Source organism: Micropterus salmoides, unplaced genomic scaffold, assembly GCF_014851395.1.
Source record: "Micropterus salmoides isolate LMB-PRFRI ecotype aquatic unplaced genomic scaffold, ASM1485139v1 Ms_hic_scaffold_11, whole genome shotgun sequence".
NCBI classification, from domain to species: Eukaryota; Metazoa; Chordata; class Actinopteri; order Centrarchiformes; family Centrarchidae; genus Micropterus; species Micropterus salmoides.
The window spans coordinates 19,261,454-19,285,710 of NW_024040152.1; the positions used below are offsets into that span (position 1 = coordinate 19,261,454).

Here is a 24,257-nt window from a genome sequence, read left to right on the forward strand (position 1 = left end):
TATGACAGCGTCAGATAGTATCTTGACGGCTGCTTAACGTACAGTATATTGAAGAGACTTACCAGGAGATAATTAGCCTGCGATGCCCTTTAAGTGCCCTGCAGGTATATGAGGCCCAAACAGTAGGATTTTTGATCCAAACAGCTTCACTGCTCCAAGAGAAAAGACAAATGCCACTTCTGCCTTCTATAAGAAATACTTTAACTGACAAAAACATAAACCTTCACTGGGAGTCTTACATAAACACATCAATAAACACAACAATCTAATTTCCCTGTTTCCTTCGAGGGACAATGAGTGCCCTTGAGCTCTGTGGGCCAGGTTTTGTGTTTATTGGAACTAAGCTGGGGTATGCCGTGGGATCCAGTGTCTCTGCCAAGATAGAGTATCGCAGGCCAGACACCTGATCTCCTCACTGCTTCCCGTGACGGTGTGCAGAGGAAGTCCAGGTACAACATCCGTGAAGGAAATCCAATCAATATGGATTAGCTGGGTTTATTTGCATGTTCCTAACACAGTCATTAACATGTGTCCACACGTATTTTATTGTGAACCTTGTAAGATCTTGTGTGAAAGCTCCTCGTACAGCAATTATCTATAGTAATGATAGCAAAACACAGAAAGGCAGCTTACATTTTAATCCATTTGGCTTAAGCTTTTTATAGTCCTTTTTGTATTTCTTGTGACTAGATTAAGCCCAGGTGTATTAGTTATTTTGATGATTTTGATCTTGTCCCATGCGCCCCGCGGGTCCATCCAGGCCTCCCCGTGAGGCCTGCTCCCAATGACAGAGGGTTCTTTAGTCTGTGTGGCCCGGCTCAGTTTTCTCTAATCAAAGCCATCATCTCCATATGTCTTCCATCACAGCTTCCAGAGCATTTGAATAACTTCCAGGCAACAGGAACAAATTAATTAATGTCTATTCCTCTCTCCACTTTGTAAACTGTGTGAGTTTATGCATATCCTGGATTGTGTGCAGTGCGTGTTCATGTACACACACACACACACACACACACACACACACACAGTCCATATAATTGTCTTGATCCACTCTTCGGTTGCACTTGAAACCCGTTGAAAGTGATCTTATTCTTACCTGCATTCCCGCCTAATGATTTTCACCTGAGTGCTATAATCTGCTTTTTATTGTCCCCTCATTCACCTTATGTTTTCGTTCAGGGAGAAAGTGATGAAAAAAGCAGAAGAACCCCCAGTCCACAAAATAGCAGGTTACAAGCCGATGCACATGTTGGGAGGTCTCCCACCTTACCAATTGTGTTTTCTCTTTGGAAAAGGGAAAAAATGAGAAGGAAGCACTGTTGATGATGTTGCGCTGCTGTGTTTCGTGACTGCAGAGGACCATTACGCATACAGTAAACTCAAGGGTTTCTCCAGGGGACAAAAATGAAAGATGGGTCCCTTTATCCTTACACATGCCAGGCAGTGATGTGGCGATGCTGGCTCACACAAGACTGTGGTCACTCAGATGGCTACAGTCTGCCTGAGCTCAGTCTGACCGCCGTCACCTCTCACAGAGTCTGTGGCCTCTGCTGACCAGTAGATTCTGAGCTCTCTGAGACAAGGCTAAATGCAGACATGGGCAGGGCACTGGCTTGGGACTGAAGTCTACTCTTTAAGGTCCAGCTTTGACCGGACTAGAACTTTGTAGCACAAAATGACCTTCATTCCTGCAAGGCTGCACAAAAACACTGTTCTGCCATTTGATTAATGTAGATTCACCAGGATTCACCCCTGTGAACTGATGCTTTTCAGTCTTTTCACTGATCAAAGCAGCTCCATGCAATACATGGCACCATGGCTCTAAGGAAGTTCAGGCCAACAACTTGAGTTGCACTGCCACACTGACACACGGCAAATTCATTTAAAGCGGTTTTATAAGCCCCACATCCAACCCAGAAAGCACCTGTAGGCTCTGAAGTTCTCTCTAAGGAGGAAAGTTAGTTATCATCACTCCCCATTCTACTCTGAGCTGAGCTTCCATGCTTGCGGAAGTGACGTTGTGAGGGAAAACAGGGTTATTGGGGAATTATCACCAAAATAAAACTTTGGCTCGAAGCAGGTCAGGTGTTGGGATATTATACCACATATTAGCTTTTCTATCCCCTACCTCCTCCAAATAAACTCTAAATGTTTTTGTTTTTACTGATGTTAGCTTGCTGGTTACAAAAGTAATAGCGACACAGCACACACAGGGTTGGCTCGACAGTAGTCACGACAGAATGATGACCTTGCATACTGATGACCTTCTTTAGTTCAAAATCAGTGTCATGTTGTTGTGGACAGATACTGATGAAGAAGGATGCAGCAAAAACAGACCAGAGTAAAATTTAAGGTAACAACCCTCTAAGTTCTACTCATACTTATTACTTTTCACCGTGGTTTCATACCTTACTGTATTCTTCCGTAGCATCTCCACATCCCACATGAAAGCTGTTGATTTGACTGTGCGTTTTACATACAATTACCAATACAGTGGTTGGGATCTTCCTCTTCGGCTTCTTGTCTGACAGCTGCACTCCTGAAAGCAAACACTGTTTAATTTACTGCACTGTGTGCCGGGTTGTCCTGCCCAGTGGGGTCTTTGTGGTTTTCCTGGCTGTGCTTTGGATGTGGTTTATGTGTTCTGCCTGCTGCGCAAAGCATGAGCAGTGGCAGTCATTCTCTTCATTTTTATGGCACTTTCTGGAAACAAAAGCATGCAAACAGACGAGTAACTGAGCATGTTGTCTGCTTATGGAAATTGAGCGAGGTTACCGGCTTTATTGGCCAACTAATTTTGATCATTTGTTTGCTGTCCAGCAGTGAGTGGTGGTCCTGGCGTGAGATTGGCATGCGGAGATAAATAAAAAAGTGAACTATGACTCAAACGAAACAGCATTACAGGAATGTACTGGCACTGACACAAAGAATCAGAAGGTGTCTGAAGCAGCACAAGTCAGGTTTGCTTCTAAAAGTTGTCTTCTCAGCAGTAGCACAACCATCGATGAAGTCCTGGCCTGTCTAAATGTATCAGGCCCCACAGCAATTTTATTTTTTTCCACTCTTCTACTCTGGGTAGTTGAGCACATTCCTGATGATTATAGAAATTCCGCTACTACTTTTATGATTGCTATAATTATGACCATTACATCCCTATAGCTATTCCAGCTGAGAAAACGTGACTGTGTATTGCAATTTAAGAGGACAAAACAGCTGCTCCCTATGATACATCAATATGAGGCATCAAAAAAACCCTTTCACTCAGTTGAGTCATTCCACTGTCAGGTTATTGTCGGTAAAAGCCGAAGGGAAAAGTAAAGAAAAAACAAAAAACGGTCTGCTTGTCCTCAGCTGCACTCATGCACTGTTTTAATTTCAACGGTGTCCTTTTTGTGGTATTTACAGTAATTCCCAACATGGTTAGATGGCTCTTTAGTCAAACTTTTATTGACATTAAAAAGGTATATTATATTTATCTTAAGGTCAGGCTGTGGATAGCTACTTGGCTGCTGAAATATGTTCTGGGTTCTTATTGTATTAGTTGCTCAGCTCCAGTCAGAATTGATTTGCAGTGCCCAAACTATGTGTTATCCTTCATATCTTCCTTTGTTGTTCTATCCTGGCTTTGCCTTGGCCCAACAACAAATCCATGACAAATGTAGTGAGAGACTGAGTGTTACGTTTCAGGTGGTTTCAGGATTTCAGGTGAATGTGACTATGAGAGTTGGGGTTCGCAAACCCCAACTCTCATAGTCGAGTCCCTATAGTTCTTTTTCTAAATAGGGAAATGCCGAAAAGCCCATACTTTTGGGTGCATATCTGCGCCAAAAGGTATGTAACTAATCTCCACTGAGCTATTTCTCATTAGAGATGGGCCTCTTGGAGGTGTGTGTGGACTGCAGACAGGGACAGGGAAGGAACTGTCTGTTCCTGCAGATGGGCTTCATTTAGTTTTTGGGCAGGAATAACTTTCTGAGAGTTTTATTGCGGTCCAAACTACAGGGCAAAATATTGGAGCACAAGCCTTTGTGTGATTGGCAGTGGAACTCTGCATGAATGAATTTCTGTGCCATGCTGTTGCTGATGGATACACACAAACACACACACACACACACGAAACATGCTCCAGGGAGTTATTCATAGCCAGTGACAGCCCAGGTGCGGATGCATCACTGCAGTTGTGATGTGCTGTGATCTGACCAGAATCATGGTTGTTCAGCAGTGCTTGATGTAATTTATCTGTTGACTGATTAACACTCAATATCCGTGAGGAAGTGCAGCTAAGACTTTTAGGAGAAGAGCACACTGACTTAAGACTTGGGTTAAAGTAGGACAACAAATCAAGTTTTTATTTTATTTTTTTTATGATGAAGGTGTGATGGGTAACTCAGAGCATTTCCCTCTGTCTTCTGCTCCAGTGAGCAGAGAGTTGTCTGTTTAGAGATCCCTAATGTAAACCTGAGCTATGGGGCGGTGGATGTGGCCCTACCTTGACCTGCAGGGGAGGGTGAAGTAGCTTAAGCTCCATTTTACTTGATGCAGAATCAGCTGACAAAGTAACAAGCTCTTCTTTTGTCCATTTGGATCATGGTGATGGGCTTCAGACTAAATATATAAATATGGATCAAGTATATAAAAATGTCACAGTGATTTATTTGAGATACATTGAAAAGCAATCCAAGTTCTGCATTAAAGCACTGGAGCCATAGAAGTATATAGGGTTTTTTCTGCATGTTACAGCCATTAAATAGGCCTATTAATTGATTACTATTATTTATTCTGATATCACTTTTATCAGTAGAGTCATAAAGTGCTTTACCACAAGTTCCAAGTTTTAAAAAGGAGTAAAGAAGGGACAAGAAAGAAATGCCTACAAAAATGTGTTCGTTTTGAGAGGATTTAAAACATGATGCTGACTTGGCAACCCTGAGATGCTCAGAATAAGAGTTCCACAGCTGAGGGGGGCGAACTCAAGAGGCCCAGTCACAGTTCCTTCCTGTTATTTATAAAGACACAAATCACCAACATCGCACAGCTTCCCCTCTTAATACCTCTGGACTTGCAGAGATTTATTCCTTGTGGATGTTGTTGCCAGTGACTGGCCGTAAAAGACCAACACTCATCACGCATCTGAACCATGTACGGCACTGAATGCACAAAACATTCAAAGCTCCACTCCACGCAGTCCAAATACCATTCAGTCATAAATCAGAAACAAGGCATCCTCTAAAGATAAGGAACTCTGCTGGAACTGGATTGTGAGGTGTTTGAATTCAGTGTGCAACCTCATCAAATTGGAGCCTTTTAACCACATATAGCTGTGTGTACTATGCATCTTTTTGGATTACAGCAAATATAATATGAAGTGTGATTTACAATACTGTGGACAGCCTTACCCGGCACCAAGTTTAAACCCAGGAATGTAGTTCAGAAATTAAAACCAAAGTTTGACTCATATTCAACATTATTAAGATGGATTGAAGGGCCAGTGAGAGAAATTTAATTGTTATTTATTTAGTTTTTTAACAACAAATTTTGTGACAATGTTCTCACTGAAATAGTTTTGTCCTTTTCGCAGAGGGTTTGGATTTTATGATGTTGCACGATTGTTATCCATATACTAGCTGTCACTGCATGTGAAGTCTGATGTGTGTTGTGAAAATGTTGTGTGACACTGCAGGTTGTGCCTATACACACCCTGTTTCTGTCTCTGTCTCTCTCTGCCAGTTCATCAGCTGAGGGGACAATAATTAATAAAGGCCTGTTGCTCTAAATCCCAAGCTTTTGTGCTCATTGTGTTTCTCACACTTTAGAATATAATTAGTGGCAGCTGTTTGTAAAGACGGGGAGCTCATGGGTACAACATTCATCATTTGTGTGTGTGTGTGTAAGAAAGCAACATCTACATATGTTGTGTCTGATCATTTTCTTCTCTTAATTGCATATTTGGGTTTTTTAACTAAACACACGCGCACCAACAGTGATAAATCATCCTGCAACTGCAGCAGCTGCAGTGGTGCCACACAGATGAGAACCACATTGCAATGTGCTTTATGTAAGGTGTGTGTGTGTGTGTGTGTGTGTGTGTGTGTGTGTGTGTGTGTGTGTGTGTATGCGTGCGTGTGTGTGTGAGAGAGAGAGAAAGAAACTGCCTCACTGTATTCATGCCTGTTTGTGAATCTTTCAAGGATCTTTCAGACAGACAAAAGGAAAATGCTGAGAGAGAGAGATGCAGAAAGTGAGAGTGCTAAACTGCACCGCACTGTACGTTGCTGTATCTGCTGCAGTCACAGGAAAGTTTTGCTGAGTCAGAGAGAGTTCACTCAGCAGTAATGAGTGAGCTGTGCTCAATGCTGCCACTCCCTGGCAGATTGTCAAATTAGTAGAAAATATTCACCTCTATCACAAGCATTTGTCATCCGTCACATGTCTCTTTTAGTGCTCTGTAGTGTCCCCATAACTGATTAACGGTCGTATTGTTTCTTAGCCATTGCGGTGGTGAGCAACGTGAGTTTCTGCCTTGCCTTCGTATTATGGTAAGCTGCAGATATGGCTTTGTCAGCAGGAAACATCCACTGTTCACTAACTCTCCACAGATGTGCTCTGAGTAGCTCCTACTGTTTTTTTGCTCTCACTATTCCTCTTGCAGTATATTTTTCACATACAGCTACTTGGGATAATTGCTGGCAATGATAGGTGCATGACATAGACACAAGGAAGTGATTATGAAGGAGACATATATAGTTCATCGTGGAAACATCATGTGTGACGTCAAGTGATGTCATGAAGTGATACACTAAAACACTAGTAGACAGGTGCTTTATTTCAGTGATCACGCAGTCCCAATGATTCTGAATCTCTTATCCGTGTGTTTGTTTCAGTTTTTACATGACAACATCATAGAAAGAGACCACATGTGAGACTGTCAGCTGATTTTCCCACTGTCTCCTTGTCTCTCCCTGCACAGAAAAACTCTACAACTCAACTGGCCGGGAGCTCCGGAGAGCCCTCTTTTCCCTCAAGCAGATTTTTCAGGTAATTATCTCCCTCTTTTAGCTTTAACTGCACCCTTAAGAATATATCTTGTCACAAAACCCAGTGAATTCCACTGCATTGCATGTTTTTCACGATGTCATCAGTAAAAATAAAACTGCTGCATTTGTGAGCATGTGAAGTATCTTCTGCCACGCTCTGGTGCTTTGAATGTTCCTGTGCGTGTACAAGTTATACTTGAACAAACTATATGTAGCGTGCACTTGGACACAGCATTGTTTTCTTGAGGCAGAGCTGTGCTGCTGAGAGTCTGCCTTCGTGGCAGCTGTGGAGTGTTCAGGTTTGGTCATACTTCACACACTGGGGCTGGGCTGGCCTGGCGGGCAGTCGGCCATAGAGGGGGAGGGTTAACCGACAGTCAGATGGAAAAGAGAGCAGCAGACGTTGATGCATGCTCAGAATAGATTACAATACCTCACCTTTTACACACACAACCATTCTCGTTCACACCCTGGTTACATCCTGCATTGATTATTGTAATTCTCTTCTCTTTGGTCTTCCTCTCAAATTCCTACATAAACGTCAACTGGTTCAGAACCCTGTTGCTCATATCATCACTAGAACCCCTTCTATTAATCATATCACTCATGTCCTTCAGCAGCTTCATTGGCTCCCAGTGAAATAACGCTGGGATTTTAAGATTCTGCTACTCGCCTTCAAGGCCGTTCACAACCTTGCTACTCTGTACCTCACTGACCTCCTTCATATCAACATACCCACCTGTACTCTTCTTCTTCCATTCACCTCACTGCACCTCCTGCCTTTTTGACCATTATAGGGTTTAGAGCCTTTAGCCGCCCTGCCCCTCCTCTCTGAACTCCCGTTCACCAGACAACTGTAACACTGACCCGCTCTCCATTTTACAAATCTCGCCTAAAAACACATCTTTTTCAACTGGCATATCCAACATGTTCGTCTGGTCACAGCAGTCTTTTGTTTGTAATTGACTACGTAGCCTTAGGGCTGTCGCGGTGAATTTCCACCGCGGTAATATGCGATATGCGGTATTATCGCATCTTTCATCAGTGACGTAATTTGGTGCCATATAGTATAGTAAGTCACCTGTCTCCTCACTGCACAGCGAGCCGCTAACGGGCAAGCTAGCTACTCGGTGCTAGTCAACAACATTGCAAAGCAAACTCCTTTTTGTAGTTTGACCATGTTTTTTTCCACACGTAGCTGTATCATTACCTTCAGGGCACGTATATCAAGTCAATTTATATACATACATAGAATTTATATATTTTGCGGTTATCGCGACAGCCCTACGTAGCCTTACTGATTTTATGCACTGTAATTTAGTTTTTTTTCATTAATTGATTTATTGCTTTGCTGTTATTTCATTCTGTGTTGTACAGTGACCTTGAGTGTTTTGAAAGGGGCCTATAAATAAAACGTATTATTATTATTAGACTATGAGTGCTATTGTTGTAGAGAATAATTAAAAAAATCTTGTTGTGTAGTAGAATGTCCACCGGACCTGATATCAGTCTTGTTTCTCTACATTGCAGGAGTGTTGTACATGTATGAGTCTTAAATTACAGAGTCATCGACAGGTGTGAATGGTGCAGGTGGTTTTGTCAATTAGGACAAAATGTGGGAAGAAACAGGAACCCATATGAACGCACTGCAAGCTAAAGGCATTGCTCGTTGCACTTGCAGTAGCTATAACTAAATGTAAAAAAAAAAAAAAAGTTGATTGATGATATTTGTTCAGCTGAGGATTTTGTAGGCTTTGAAATGTGCTATAGTACATCACAAAAAGAAGTCTTGAGTACCTGTTGGACTCCTTAAAAATACAGTAAAAGGTGTGTTTACCAATGTTCAAGTAAAAGCAGTAGAAATGTTTGTCTTGTTGCATCACATTTGTTGCTTTAAGCATGACTAGCAATTTATCCACTGTGTGCATAAGACATACTGTATGTATAATTTGTGAACATTAAGGTCGGCATAAATCATCTCAGCAGTTCCTGACAATTTTTGGGGGGCTATGTGAGATATGAAACAGGTTCCAGATCATTATTTCTTGGCATGCCCTTTCTTTCTTAGTCTATGATCTCCAACCAACATTCAAGCACTCAAAGGTTTATGTAACTCTGAGGACAGTTATGTAGTGGAAGGGCGAACTAAATCCATCACATTAAAAACAACAAAAATAATACAATCTCTGCCTGCGTCTGTGATGTATGATGGCTTTATATTTTCCTCTTTCTCCTTGACTTCTTTCCAGGATGACAAGGACCTAGTGCACGAGTTTGTGGTGGCAGAAGGACTCACGTGTTTGATTAAAGTGGGAGCTGAAGCTGACCAGAACTACCAGAATTACATCCTCAGGGGTACGTCCACTGCACAACAGTTCGGCTTTTCACCAACAACCTCACAGCAAAGTTTCTCTCTATTTTGTCACACAGCAATTTACAACACAGGCTAATCGAGGATGTTATTAATCAATCCGGTAACATTTTTCTTTCCATAAACCTATCCAGAGCCACATGCGTTTACATATACCATGTAAATTGATGATTCTGCTCGATGACCTTCTCACACTCGCACACTTAAGGCATATAAACAAACCCAAAATGTGTGCCGCAGATAATGTGGAAGTTAGGCCAAGTTTCGCAGCGGGTTAATTTATCTGTCTCGTGTCGGTAAGGTGAAAGATCATATGTGTTCAGGTCAGGGAGGGGCAGGGGCCAGGGCAGCATGTTTGGGGATACTAGAGGGCCAAGGGATTCATAGCACTCGCTGGAAGGTCACAACCATTTAACAGCCTGCTGCGAGGGGGCAGGTCACACATGCTTAACTGGCCAATAAAAGTTCTGGCAGGATATTGCAGATCATAAAACTAATTTCCTCCATCTCTCTCTTTCTCTCATTTTTTATTTTTCCTGATGTGTTCCTTCATCTTTCTGTGAAAATGTGTTGCTCTTACTTTGTTAATTTACTTGAACCAGTAAGTCAGGGCTTCATTAGTTCATTTGGTTTTCACTACATAATATAAATGTAGACACAAGCGCGCGAACATGGATACAACATTTGCGATAAAAAGTTTCCCCTAAGACTGCAGCTGCATAGTCCAGACATCCCTTTTGTTATTTCTTCATTAAGCCTTGCTAAAAGGAGCCACATTGTACTTGACCCTCATCATTTGGACGCACATTTCAATCAGATGTTACCCCTCTCGTGTTTATTCAATTAGACGCTGCTCTAATTTTCCAACTCATTGTTGACATTTTCTGTTATTGGAAAAAAAACCACAGAGCAAAGGGCAGATGTCTGTGACAAAGTACTGATGTTGCCTTCCCGGGCAAGTTATAAACATCAACACAACCCCTGCCAGGACTACCTCTGCAGGTTTCAGTCTTTAATGTTTGATGCTTCATCTCTGACTCAGACAGATATATCAGATGGGGTAAATGGCGAAAACAAGGCAGTGGATGAGAACGACAGGCTTTTGGAAACTTCAGAGTTGACCACATGTAAGAGTTGTTAGTGTCATTGTGCTGTGAATGATGATACCACTTCTCACATCTTTTCACTCCTCCTTATTGTGCTTTTTTTCCCTTTACCTCCCTGAGAATTCTGATAAAACATCTGTCAGTGCGTGTCTGTGGAACTCTCTTTATTCTTTCATGTGCAAATGTATCGCTTCATCTCTTCAGACTCTACAGTTTCCCCTCATGTATTGTTACATCAACATGACAAACTAAACCAAACTACCACTCTACCAAAAACCTCTCCACTGACCTAATTTCTCCTGACTAGCTGAGGAAATGTGGAGTGTAGCAGATCACCCTCCCTCGTGAGCCATGTGTTGGAGAACACAAGTCGAGTATGTGCTGGAGTGCAGATGCACAGGTCAAAAATGTATACAGATCCGGCTGCTTTACTGGTGATGACTTCCAAGAGGAGCTATGTCATAAGGATTCCCAGGAGGGGAGTAAATTAGATGCCTGAAATGTTCACACATGCAGAGAGAGAGAGAGAACCAACAACAGCAGTTGCTTTGGTATCAAACACTGATCACATCTAATGTGATTTTTTTTTTTTTTTTTTGCTGTAACGTCTTTCAAGTTGAGGCCAGTAAAAGAAAAAAAGAAGTTGGAATGCAGCCTTGAACCCATCTGTCTGGTGTGCATTAAAAACCTCCCGACAAAACAATCTTGCTCTCTTTCATGAATAAAAATCAATCTTATGGGTCTTTTGTAGATGAAAAGGGCACACGTGCACACCAGTCTGTATGCATTTTACAAGAACAGGTTCCCAGCTCTCTGGAACATTGCAGCCATTGTAAATGGTTGTTCCTGCAGTCCTCTCAGCAATCTACACCATCTCACTTTTTTCTTTTTCCTCACTTTTTCATTCCGTCTTCTCAAAGCCCTGGAGGTGTCTGTGACCAGTTAGTGCTCCCTCAGTGATGTGGAGATTTTTTTTGGGGTCTGCCTGGCTGGGGTGAGGCCCCTCTCTGGGCCCCTCACACCTGGCTCGGAGGGCTTCCAGACCTGAACATAGCTCCTTAGAGACATGCGTTTTTGGCCCAGGGGAAAGCTTGTATGCCTCTATCACCCCATCAGTGGGAAAGGGTGTGAGGTCACTTGTTCAGAGGTGCCTATGCCATCTGTTCCTCCTGTAAGCAAACACACAGGTGCCAAAAAGTAGGTAATGACAGGCTCATTGGGGATATTCATTCTTCATTTTTAAAATATCCATTTCCTTGTTGTTTGTTTCAGAAATTAAATTAACATTGATGTTATGTTTCATTCAACACAGAACATACATGCTCATTTATAATCTGAATGACGAAGTGAAAATCTAAACAAAGGTTTCATGCTGTATTTTTGTGTGATTAAAATTATTGTTTCTCAAACTTCAGAGTTCTTATGGGGTTATGAAATGTTATTTCTCTTTGAAAATGGATCCCTACAGAGACAGACATTTTTAAAGAGTAAGATGCTCTTTGTCTAACCAGAAACAGCTGATCAAAGCCACGAGACTCCACTGACAATATGTCATTTTACCTCTGTGGTCTACTGGCGGCTCGATCGGTTAGTTTGTTTGTGTTATTGTGTGACTTTGGTGTTTTTAACCATTTAAAGCACCAAAATTACACAAAACACAAGCAAATAAAAACACCAAAGTCAAATAATAACACAAACTGACCAATCGAGGTACCAGTAGACCACAAAGTCCTATATGCTGCAAGCTAAAATTACTGGTTTTGTCAAGGGAGTCTGGTGGCTTTGAACAGAACAACATAGCGACTGTTTCTGGTTAAACAAAAAGGTAAATCTAACTCTCTAGGTCTATCTCTGTAGGGACCCTTTTCATAATGTTGTCAGATGTTTATAACAACAATCAGAGCCTGTCAGTGGCAAAAACAAGCACTTTAGTGGACATACTTTTTTATGGTGCGCAATTCCCCACAAGGTATGTTGCAGCCCTATTTTGCTGCTGCTCCCTCTCTCAGTACTGGACCAATTCAAAGAAATGTTGTCACCAATTAGTCACATAGACACGAAAACATGGGAAAATAGGGCCCAGGTTGAAAAATGCCAAAGTTACCCTTTAAACATTTCAACAACCATTGGATCATTGTATGGATTTCCATGGAATTTGTTACAGATATTCAAGGTCCCTTGAGAATAAATTATTATGTCTTTGGTGATCCTCTGACTTTTCCTGTTGCGCCACCAGCCAGTCAAAGGTTTCACTTTTATGTATTAACTGATATATTTCAAACATCTACTAGGTGGATTGGTAGCAACTTTTGTACAGACTTTAATGGTTCCCAGACGATATATTCTAATTTTAGCATTATAATTTATGTTAGCATGTTGTTAGCATTTAGCTTAAAGCACTACTGTGCTAAAGTACACCCTCACAGAGATGCCAGCAAAGCTACAGACTCATATCCAGGTAGTGGACAAATGCCATAGCTGACGCACTTTAGATTAAAATGTAATAAAGGTAATACATCTGTAATAAATACAGTTAGGAAGGGTTTTCTAAACCATCTACTGATGAACACTGGTAATGCTAATGCAGATTTACTGTGTTTAGCATTATGTCATCCTAGCTTTGAGGCTTATTTTTTAACCTTACCCTTTAACGTCTTTGTGTAACTACTTTGTGAACTATATACAGCCGTACTAGAGGTCTAATAATCAGGTCTTTTTACTGAGTCATCAAGGTCACATTTGCCGTATAGAGGTACAAAGTGACCAGATAGACCATAAATAAATAGAATTACTGAAGCACCTGGTGCACTGCAAAATACTGTAGGGAGTTTCTGTTATTTTGTCCACCCCCTATAAATGCTTTTATTCCATGTGGTACTATCCATTGATTAAAATATAAAAAGAAAAAAAGATGAATAGGCCGACATATGTTGTCAACACTTCACTGTTGACAGCACAGTAAGTGCTTCAACAGCCCTAAAATGAAAGCAGCTTGTGCAAAGGTCAATGAAGTTTCTGCACTAAGCTCAGACTTTTTCAAAGTGGTAAGAAAAAGATCCCTACAGTGCTTATTATCATGAGCAAAAGTGGGAGATGAGGTGAAAGAACAAGAAACAAGGTTTTTCCTGGATCACCGTTCTGTACCGTGTAGTATTTACAGGAAGAGCACCATCAAAACGAACAACTGTGTTTAATTGATAACTGTAAATTGGGAGCAGCAGGGGGAGGACAGATTAAAGACCAACCAATTATAGTCAACTTGAAGCAATTATTCCCCGCTTTGAAATGTTCACTGTTGACATTCCTCACCATAGCGTGTTTTTAGCAACAAGTTCTCTGTTTAAGGCCATGCCATTTCTATCTGCTCACTGTTGTTTACAAAACACTTGCCATCTCTAAGTGGAATTGGTGGAATCAAATTGGAAGTGAAGTTTTTGATCTATAGGAATTTAGAGAAACAATCTTTTTTGCGCCTTTCAAAGCAGTCTTGGATGCATTTTTGGAATAGATATTCCTAAACATTACATAAATTACTTTCATACCCAGAAGGCCGTATCTCATCGCATGCTGTGATATATTTTATACACATAGGATTACATGCTATAACTTATATTTGTGAATTTATAGCTTCCAAGAAGTGGGAGTTGTTCTGTGAACAGTCCAAAAGTATTACTCTATCAAATGTCAAAAGTCATGCCCATATTTCATTTTGTGCTTTTATCTCATCCTTTCTTACTCTTACTAATTATCTGTGTACACCTCTCTCTCTCTCTCTCTCTCTCCTGCTACCATTTTAAGATCTTTTAATGACACGGCAGTTATAATGCCATAAGTTAAAGCACCTTGACTTCCTGGTTTCCAGAGGGAGTCACTCAGATGGCCTCGTGGGGAAGGGAGATGTGCTTTTGTCAAGTGTTTCATTGTCTCGTAAACTGTCTGGGACACCGCTCCCAATACAGTGCCCAGTTCAGCTTTTAGTGTCACCCACAACTGTAACTTTAGTGGGCAGCAGTCTTTTTCACAAGTGCACCTGAAACACAAGACCCTTTTGTTGAAATTGTTGTCGTGTCTCTATAGTGTTTCTCAGTGTAGTGGCATTACATGTTATACGGCAGATCACCAGGGCAGAACATCCAGTGACACATCTGTGCAGCGGTTTGTTTGGCAAGTGTCTTTTTTCACTATAAACAAACACAATAGCTGCTAATGTCCCTTATTCACTGCAAGGAGTTTAATCAGTGAAACCAGCAGCTCTGAGGTTTGGTTGGATGGAAAACATCCAGAGCTTAAGACCTTCGCTGCACAGAGCTAAGCACCAACATATAGGAATAATCAAAGTCTACATCTTTTTATAAGGTTTATATCTTATATCCAAGCATTGCATGTAGGCATTGCTTGATAATGATCTTAAACATTTGGCTGATTGACCATAACTGAATTCTCCCCTCGCTGGTTTGACCACTTTGCTGAGCAGTAAGTGAAAACCCAGCCATAGTTAGGTTAGGTTGTTGGAAGCTCTTGTTGGAAACAGCCCATATTGTGTTGTCTGGCTGTGTTATAGGTCGTCTGTTCTAGAGGGGGGGGACCTTTTAATGTGGCCCATCGTCTGGATAAACATTTTCCATTCTGTCTTGGCTGGCTTGAGTGGATTTGTGCAAATGTACATGCTGGTTATTATAGGTGTGATCAGTTCCTTGTTTGTGTGATTGTGCAAGAGTGAAAAGAGTATAGAAGTTGAGCAAAGGCCCTGTTAAATCTTCTAGGATAAAGGAAATTAGGGTAGGACAACACAGGAACCACTGACACACATGTGGACAAGCGCTGTATTTGGAGTGAGAAGGATATCTCCTTTGTCGTACCAATAGAAACTTGAACTCCTGCTTTGTAATGAGATCCCATGGGTACACGTTCATGTTTTCCACCCGATCTCCTGCAACGCTCAGAGCCAGTCACTGCTCCTCGTGCCCCTTTGTTCAAAGCTTTCCAATCTGAAAAAACGCTCACTCACATCCATGATACCGCTCTTCTACTTTTAAAGGTTAATTCATTCACACTTCCGTTTTTTAATGCGCAGGTTATTTTCTAAATGTCACTCGACAAGGAAACATTTTGTTTTGTTTACCTCATTATAAAAGTACCAGTTAACCACTGAAATAAACACCAACATCCTCTTGAGAAAGCCAATGATATTTAGCGTCTTCACATGGGTTTCAGCCTAAAACCTCTCAACCCTCTTTGGTCCACTGGCAACATTTTGTCTTTGCCTCCAGCATGTCCTCTCTCTATGAAATTAAATCACCAGCTTTCAAACTTATTGACATACTCAGTGCTGCACTAAAACATACACTACTGTATTCTCAATGCACTGTTTTATGTCATTGGAAAAATAACCCCACCTGTCATTTTAACACCCTTTACATACAGGTTAACAATTAAAAGTTTAAAGTAAAGAAAGAATTGGCCAGTCAACCTTTAACTGAATAGAAAAACACAACCCCGCTGTCATGTTTTTGGTTAAGCCTAGAGCCTTGTTTCTACCGGATATATCCCACCCTGTCCTCCCCCTGTGCCAGACCCTACAGACCCCTTCATATTCCCCTCACATGAGCAGACCACTTGCGTCTGAACCCAATTCAACCCCACCTGCCTGACCTATATTCTGCCTCCCCCTTTTTTCCTCTCCCTTCATCTGTAGAAGGTTTCAGCCTTAGCAAACCCACTGGCAGTGGAATTACAACCCTGCGCTGCAGCCTGTTTTACTGTAACAGAATTCAGTATACAGGCCAATTATATTATAAGAATGTTTGATTTGGTCCATTTCTCCAGCTCTTATTTTATCATCTCTGACCTTGCTGTCTAAGATATATAAACTATAATTTGGAATAAAAAATAAATCTTTTGCAGTAATGTAGCTCATGGGCAGAAATCCTGAGCATTCGAGTGGGTTTTTATGGCTGATTCCTGTGAGCTGACTGTTTTTCGGGACTGAATTCAGCAAATGGCTGGCCAGAACCAGAGCGAATCACACCACTACTCTCTCAAGAGCAGTAAGAATTTACCGCAGCTCATCTTTCAGTTCACTTTACAAGTAGGTGGATGTCATGCAGTAGCTTTTCTCCAAAGTCTTCCCTGCTTGGATGGGATGGGAAAAGCTCATCTGTTAGGCTTTCCCCAGTTGTTCATTGTCCTAAAATGATTTTCTAAAAAATCTGTAGTACAGTAGAGCCTTTAATGGATCAGTGTTATATATTTACATATATACTGTATATCAGTGTTATGTCTTAAATACAGAAGTAAGAGAAAAGTATAGAATCAAATTGAATTTAATGCTAAATACTGGAGGGACTCCACAACCTTACTTCATGCTGTTGTTCCATTAGGTTTGTTTGTTTGTCTTTGGGGAATTTGTTTGGGCTTAGGCCCACAGTAAATTGTGTGAAATACTGGTAATCATGTAGTCAGGACTGAAAATGGAAGCATCCCCTGTTGTTTTACTGTATGGTGCTCAATGTAAGTCTGGCAGTCGGCTTGGTGACTGGAATTGGCCTGGCAGAGGCAGTTTGTCTGGCTCTAATGGTCTGGGTTGATTAACTGAATAAAAAAGAAACATAACCCATGAACATGTCTTATCCATTTCATATACAGTAAGAGTTGTTTTATTGGCCTGATTAGTAAACTTTTTATGGCCGACAGACTCTTAAGAGGCATGCTGTAATTTGTTTTTATGACACCGATGACAGAAAAACATCCGAACAGATAGTATTTTATAAAACTGCACTAATTAATATCTACACATTAACAATTTGTAACTTGTAATGTTAAAACGGTGAATCCTCAGTTGACTCTGCAGTCCCCCTCATCTCTACAGAGTCTTTTTAGAGTCCTGTAGGTCAATGTTTTGGTTAACTTTCACGGTACTATAGCAGGCAACAATGCATGGCACACTTCCTGGAGACTAGCTAGATATTTTTCTCACAGCAGCTAACATGTTTACTGTAACAACTTAATACATCAATTTTGTGTTAACAGCTTGTTGAGCTGAAAAAATATAAAATATATATTTATATATATTTAAAAATATATATTTGTACTTAAAGGTGAAGTAAGCAATTCTAATACAAGTGTTTTTGTCAAATTCAGTGAATATTTCCTCATGGTCCGCTAGCTGCCCTGTTCTGTGTGTGCACTGAAAAAGTGGCCCGCACCCCGCCGCACAACACTATTCCTACCATGATTTTTGTGTCAGGTAACGTTTAATGACTTGCCCACGGACATTCAGGTTACTTTCCAGTTTACCAAGACATGCTGCTGCTGTGATGTTAGCTATAGCAGCAGGAGAGTTGTGAGGATTGCTGTTTGGAGCTGGTGTGTTGGCTCTGGGACTGTCTCGTCCTCTCTGCATGTTAGTATTGCAGCAGCAGTAGTATGCTAAGTATGCTAACCCACAACTTAGCTAACATTAGTTAGGTTACTTGCTGTGTCATTTTTCGTTCTATAGACATGGTATTTGTCACGGTGCTGGATTTCTCTAGAATCGCTTATTCCACCTTTAAATGTTTACTTAAATTGTGGTGCTTGGGCACAATGTGGGGAAAAACTATAGCAAAATTAGTGACTAGCGTCCTGCCAAGAATGCAGTGTGGACACGCCACTTTTGAAATGCAAATAATTTACTATAATTATAGTGATATACTAGAACAAGAATCTACATAAAAAAGTATTTTCCAGGCTTGTAGTAGCAGTAAAGCATGTCCAGCTCATGTGGGTACAGGGAGGCACACTTCAGACCTGAGTGCAGCTGCCGACTAATGCATAACAAGATAAGGGGGCTCTAAGTTGCACTGAATGGGATGGAGATTTGGCCCCTATCCCAAAGTCCTGGTGAAATAAATGTTGCACACTGACAGACAGTTTGGCTGACCCAGTTTTAATAAATTCCGTTCATGGAAGTGTAACCAAAGTGGCAGAGTGGTGAGTGGAAGGGGAGTGAGCAGTTTTGTAGAGGGAAGCTGTTGAGTTGATTTCTTGCATCTTCACAGATAAGGTTGTCTTTTAAAAAAAGGGGGGGAAAGTGATGTCTACGTATGGGTCAACTGGCTCGTGTTGGTGCTACCTACCAGACCTCAGAGTGCTTCTCACCTCGGCAGTGGTCAGGGAGCTGCCCTTCCTGCACATTCCCCGGGCTGTGGAAGATAATTGCTGTGGTTTATGAGAGGGAGAGGCCCTGAAGAAACACTTCCACCAGACCTCAGTTGCTGAAGGTTTTACTTCTCGCAGAATTCTGGTTCAGACACTACTGTGTCAGGGTCTGTCTCTTCCGCGCAGTGGTTCCCCTCTGCAGCTCGATGTCATTCATATTGATCTGTTTACTCTTAAGGCAAATGTATGTTAAGTATTGAAAGAAATGGAGTGTGAGAGTGCTGCACAGGTGCCAGGCTGCTCATTTAACACTTCCAAGTTTCTTTTTAGCTAAATTTTTCTTCCTCGGCTATCCTTTCCTATAATGGCTTACATTTAAATTCTAATAGCCGTGCTTCTGAGGACGCTCATTGTCTGCCAGCATCTCATTACGTGACATACATGCAGAGGGCCTAAGCAATGTTTTTGTTGTACTTTGTGTGAGGTATGGGAGAGCTGCTCATGATTACTCCAAGGGAGGCCCAGAGTTTTGGCCCCAGATCAGTACTTGAAGTGGAGGGTGTCCTGTACAGACTCAGTACTCACATGTTCTTTTTATTAACCCTCTTCCAAAGTTATTGATGACCTTCTATTGTAGACGTTAAAACAAATCCCAGGTTCTGGACCCAGAGTCTCAGCTATCCACAAAGAGACATGGCTGGGAAGGTATGGCGTAGTATAATGATTTGATCACACTTTCAAAGCCTGAACTGCAACTACACAGGTTACTTTTCATTTTCTGGAGCACTTTCATGACTAATTTAATCACAAGTGTGTTCCATTTGAAGTTCAAAAATGTGCTTTTTGAGAGTGATTAGATGTTTCCTTTAAACTGTTTCTGACCAGACTCTGAAGGTTGCAGTCTCCCATAATTAAAGGTAATTTAGTTTTTTTTAAACCGTTACAGTATCGTTTTACCTAACTGTTCACAGGGTAACTGCAGTCGATGCGGTTTCTGGTACTCAAAGTTGAATTGTGCAGCTGGCATTGAATAATTCCATGAAGCAGCAGTTTTAATGAATCTGAGAGAAAAGGCCGTGTTTGTGTGGTTTCTGTTGTGGTTAATAAGTGTTTGAATATCATCTCATTTCTGTATCTTAACTACTCACTATATTAAATTGACATGTGATATAGACGTTCATTCTGATTTTATTTTACTTGGCTACATTCTTAAGAGGAAAGGCCACCATCGATGGTACCTTGAAATGATGTCTTATGATAACATGTCAGAAATGATCTAAAAGTAATTTCATTTTGTGGTTGACTTTTGGGAACAATCAGTAATGTCTCGTCTGTCAGCAGCTGAACATTCGTGTTGTGTAATAACACTTTTAAAAGCCTCATTAAGTCCACCTATCTTTTCTCACCCCTGTTTTCAATGGACATTCCTCAAAACCTCACGGGTACAGATACTGTACACAGGTGCACACAAGAGATAAAAGTCTGCACTGGGATGATATTGTGGGTCAGACATCGGCTACCAATTTGAAAAGAAGCGTGTGGCTCATTACTCATCCAGCAGAAGTCACAGCTGTTTGCGTTTGTGTATGAAGAATTATTATTTGAGCCACTTTTTACATGTTAGTTTGATCCTTTTTACCATAGGAATCCATTCTGGACTCGGTAGACCAGCTGTACATCATGTCATTAGTGCTGTCACTCATGCTGTCAGCAGTGGTCCCATACAAAGTGGGGGAGTTACAGGAGAGGGTGACACTCTGGCCCGCGCTGACTGAGGGAGTTAATCATGTTTTCATAAACACACTCTGATGTGGTCTGCTTTGATTCGCCATGTTGTCCATGCTGCTGACTGCTGTGACACACGGCTCTGAGCTCGCAGCAGGAGAGGACTGTTAGGAATGCTCTGACCTGACATGTTGTGAGTAATTAACCCTGATTGATAAAAGATGAACTGCCGCCGCCGCCGCTGCTGCTGCTGCTGCAGCAGTGGGCCGTCAGCGCACGCACACACGTATGCACACATGTACACACGGCAGCTGCACCTGGGAATTTTGGCTTATCTACAGCATATTCACAATTTTCATGCACCCCTAGAGAAGAGGAAAGGAAAAATATATGACAGACTCTGGAGCCTCTCATCATAACATGTCATAAGAAACTGTTTTAAACACGGCAAAGGAGCTTCAGTGGCACTCTTTTAAGGAGTTGTCTGTTGAAGTATTTTATGTAGTTGTTGGTCAAAGATTAAACTCTGCTTGTTTTCATGTTAGTTCTACCTAGATATTTTACAGTTCAAAACACCTGGTGTATCATCCTTTGCAGTCCATGAAGAATCCTCCAGCTACTCATACATCTCTGAACTTGATCAGCTCAAGCTCATCACCTTTTGTCAGACAGCAATTTCATGACTTTTTCAGGAAAGGTTTCTTAGGTATTACCCCCCTCCCCCAAATCATAGCTTCTGCCAAGAAATAGTCAAACAGGCCTTCCACCAATGTTCCACTTTCAATGTGTTCACATGTTTATGCTTCAGCTTCTTTCCCCGTGTCAGCTAATGTATCACCTGAAGTTGCAGCGGGTTCAAGCTGAGCTCATCCAGTTGCTGCGGTCTTCTTTGTGAATGTATTAACTCCCTGTGTGTGGAGAGCAAATGAGATGCTGTTTTTAAAAAAAGACCACATATTAAAATGGAGCTTTTGTTGGTTCCACTCCTGTCCAGCGGTTTTTGTCTCCCTTCCCCCATCTCCTTCTTTAACAGAAGCCCTACACTTTTACTGCCCCCCCCCCCCCACTGAGATCCCTTGGCTCTTATTATGTTCTTATTTATGTATCCTGTTACAGATGGAAGTCAAGTCAGCATCCACTGAGGCACTCTGCTCAAATATTTTCCATCCAGTTGTGTCCACTGACCTGAGGGATGAGTGGGCTAGTGCTGTTTTTCTTTTTACGTTAACCTAATTGTTGTGATTTTTAACAAGTTTTATCTCCAAAGCAGCTCCAGTTTGTATGTAGATTTGAATTATGATAGGCAGAGGAACACCATTAACCATTTTTACTAACAATATACACGTTTTGTTTGTATCTTTGTAGGTGATAGTTTATACAGGCAGACTACCACAGGAGAAAATTGTTTAAAAATCAGTTTTTGGTGTCACATACAAATGACAAGGTCCTACTTACAGATAGGATGGGCTGAAGTCATTAAGGTTACATGTTAAACATTTTTTTTTTAATTTTCATCAACATTATTTACACAAACGTTCTTTGGAAAGAACATTCATGATCAGTGTTCAAAACAGACACTGTGACTTTAGAGCAAGCATTCACTGTTCTAGTTATTTTGGGTGCTGAGCAGGACAACGACAGTCAGTTTTTAATGACAAAAAGAAAAACAAACTGAAATGGCAGATGATTAACTAAAACCCATCTCTTCCTTTGTCCATCTCTTTCTGTCTTTTCAGCTCTCGGTCAAATAATGCTGTATGTGGATGGGATGAATGGCCTCATATCTCACAATGAAACGGTCCAGTGGCTTTACACCCTGGTCGGATCCAAGGTAAAGAATATGAACATAAGAGTTCTACCACAGCTACAGAGCAGATATACTGTAAAATCAACTCCGCAACACCATCTGACAAAATTAAAATGATCACGTGATCTGAAAGGTCATACCAAAGTCCTCACTGCTTTGTCAACATGGTTATCAAACCCCCAGTCATTGTGGCCCCCTGGCCCTCTAGTGGCCAGATTTTGACATGTGCAGCATATTTGCAGCAGATGAGGGAACTACGTTGACTACCCTCTCTTTCCCTACTTTTTTCTGTTCTTACTAATTACTTTTCTGCTTTCCTGTGTAAATATTGAAATAATATTTGGCATCCACCTTGCTTTTTTTAATCAAAACCCCGTCTTCCCAATCATTTTATATGGCAAATATCCATTATCAGTTGTCAGTCTTGACCATGATCATTGGGTTGTTGCTTGTCTAGTCATAGTGGCTGACTCTCATAGTGGCTCAATGTGGCAGCTGTTCAGAAGTGTTAAATCAACTCTGATGGTTTTATCACCAATGACATGATGTTGATTTACACTCTCAAGCTAATTAACATTGACATTGAACTTTGCTTTGTATCAGTCCCATTAAACTCCTCTCCAATTGTTTTAGCTCTCTTTGTAGGTTGTTCCAGAGTATTGGAGTTGTATTTTATTTTGATTGTTTCCTTATTTAATTTTTCCTTATATGCTATTTCCATACTATTTGAGTACAGAACATTATGTTCCCATGAGCTGTTAAATGTCTATTTAATATTGGCTCAAAGTCACACAAAGTTCTTATCAAACCTCTCAAGACGGTTCAGACAGGAAAAGCTTTCATATGTCAATATGATACCATTTGTTAGTCTGTGTCTTGTTGATACATATAAAGTTTACAGTTGAAATTAAGTGGGTTGTGTGTTATGTGCTTGGATTTAGGGGTTGTCGTCACATTGGGATTTTTGTGTTGGCTGTTAACTGTTTCTCCTTGTGTAGTTCCGTCTGGTGGTGAAGACGGCCCTAAAGCTGCTGCTGGTGTTTGTGGAGTACACCGAGTCTAACGCCGCCCTTCTCATAAAGGCTGTGAATGTTGTGGATTCCAAAAGAGGTAAGAGCCCAGGCTAACGAGCCAGTCAGTTTACTTAGCTGAGTGAACAAACTAGTACACCTAATACACTGTCAAAACCCAGACCCAGACATGTCATAAATATAGATAGAGAAATTAATGCAAAGCTCTATTAAATCAACTTTTTACTAGAATTGTGTGTATATGGTGCTTTTACAGGTATTTTGGGATGTTAGTCAATATCAAAATTTCCACATTTCCTTCAGTTCCACTAATAAAAGCCATGAACGGTGGCTGTAGTGCTGCTCAGCTGACCACAGATCACGGTCTCCTGTTACAATGCAGTCAGATCAGTTGTCCTAAGCAGCTCCCTCACCATGCATGGAACGAGGCTTATTTAGAAAGACTGCAACTCCTGTCTACAGTAAGGTTGAGTTACCTGCCGCTCTAAAGGCTCCACATTGTACTGCGGCGTACAACAGGGGGTTGAGCATCAGCATTGCAGGGCTCGGGTGTCCATCTGTCTCAGCTCAGTCTTATCCCGTCACTTGTGATGTTACACAAGAATACCAAACATGATCCCCAGTCTCCTGATGAGAAGGGGATGGACTTGACCGTTGTGGCTGACACACACAGCTGCTTCTTTCTCACTGGAGATCAAGTATGCGCCTGCTCTATTTTGCCACTGCCACTTTTCTGGAGGGAGACACCTATGATGGCATTTCTCCTACTGGAGCAATGAGATGACAAAACTATTTTTGTTTTCCTGCATCCAAGTGGAGCTGCAAGGATTAGGATAAGTTAAGACCTTATTATGATCTAGCTTACGTAAAATACAGGTAGCTGGTTTTTGCTGTATTTTTGGAGTAGTTATGTATTAATATGTTATATGCCATTTTTCTACTGCAGGCATAAAACTGTGGTCAAATGTCATGGAGATCCTGGATGAGAAGGATGGAGTGGATACAGAGCTGCTGGTGTATGCAATGACACTCATAAATAAGGTT

General features: G+C 41.2%; 1 protein-coding gene across 4 annotated transcripts in view; it reads left to right on the forward strand.

The window, feature by feature from the left end:
* Positions 1 to 24,257, forward strand: part of fhod3b (formin homology 2 domain containing 3b) — a 95,089-nt gene that overhangs the window by 51,418 nt on the left and 19,414 nt on the right. For all 4 annotated transcript variants that reach the window (XM_038711694.1, XM_038711695.1, XM_038711696.1 and 1 more), the window contains exons 4-8: positions 6,968 to 7,035; positions 9,284 to 9,389; positions 22,112 to 22,206; positions 23,181 to 23,292; positions 24,160 to 24,254. In XM_038711694.1, the coding sequence (XP_038567622.1) occupies positions 6,968 to 7,035; positions 9,284 to 9,389; positions 22,112 to 22,206; positions 23,181 to 23,292; positions 24,160 to 24,254 (476 nt within the window). The remainder of the gene's footprint in view (positions 1 to 6,967; positions 7,036 to 9,283; positions 9,390 to 22,111; positions 22,207 to 23,180; positions 23,293 to 24,159; positions 24,255 to 24,257) is intronic.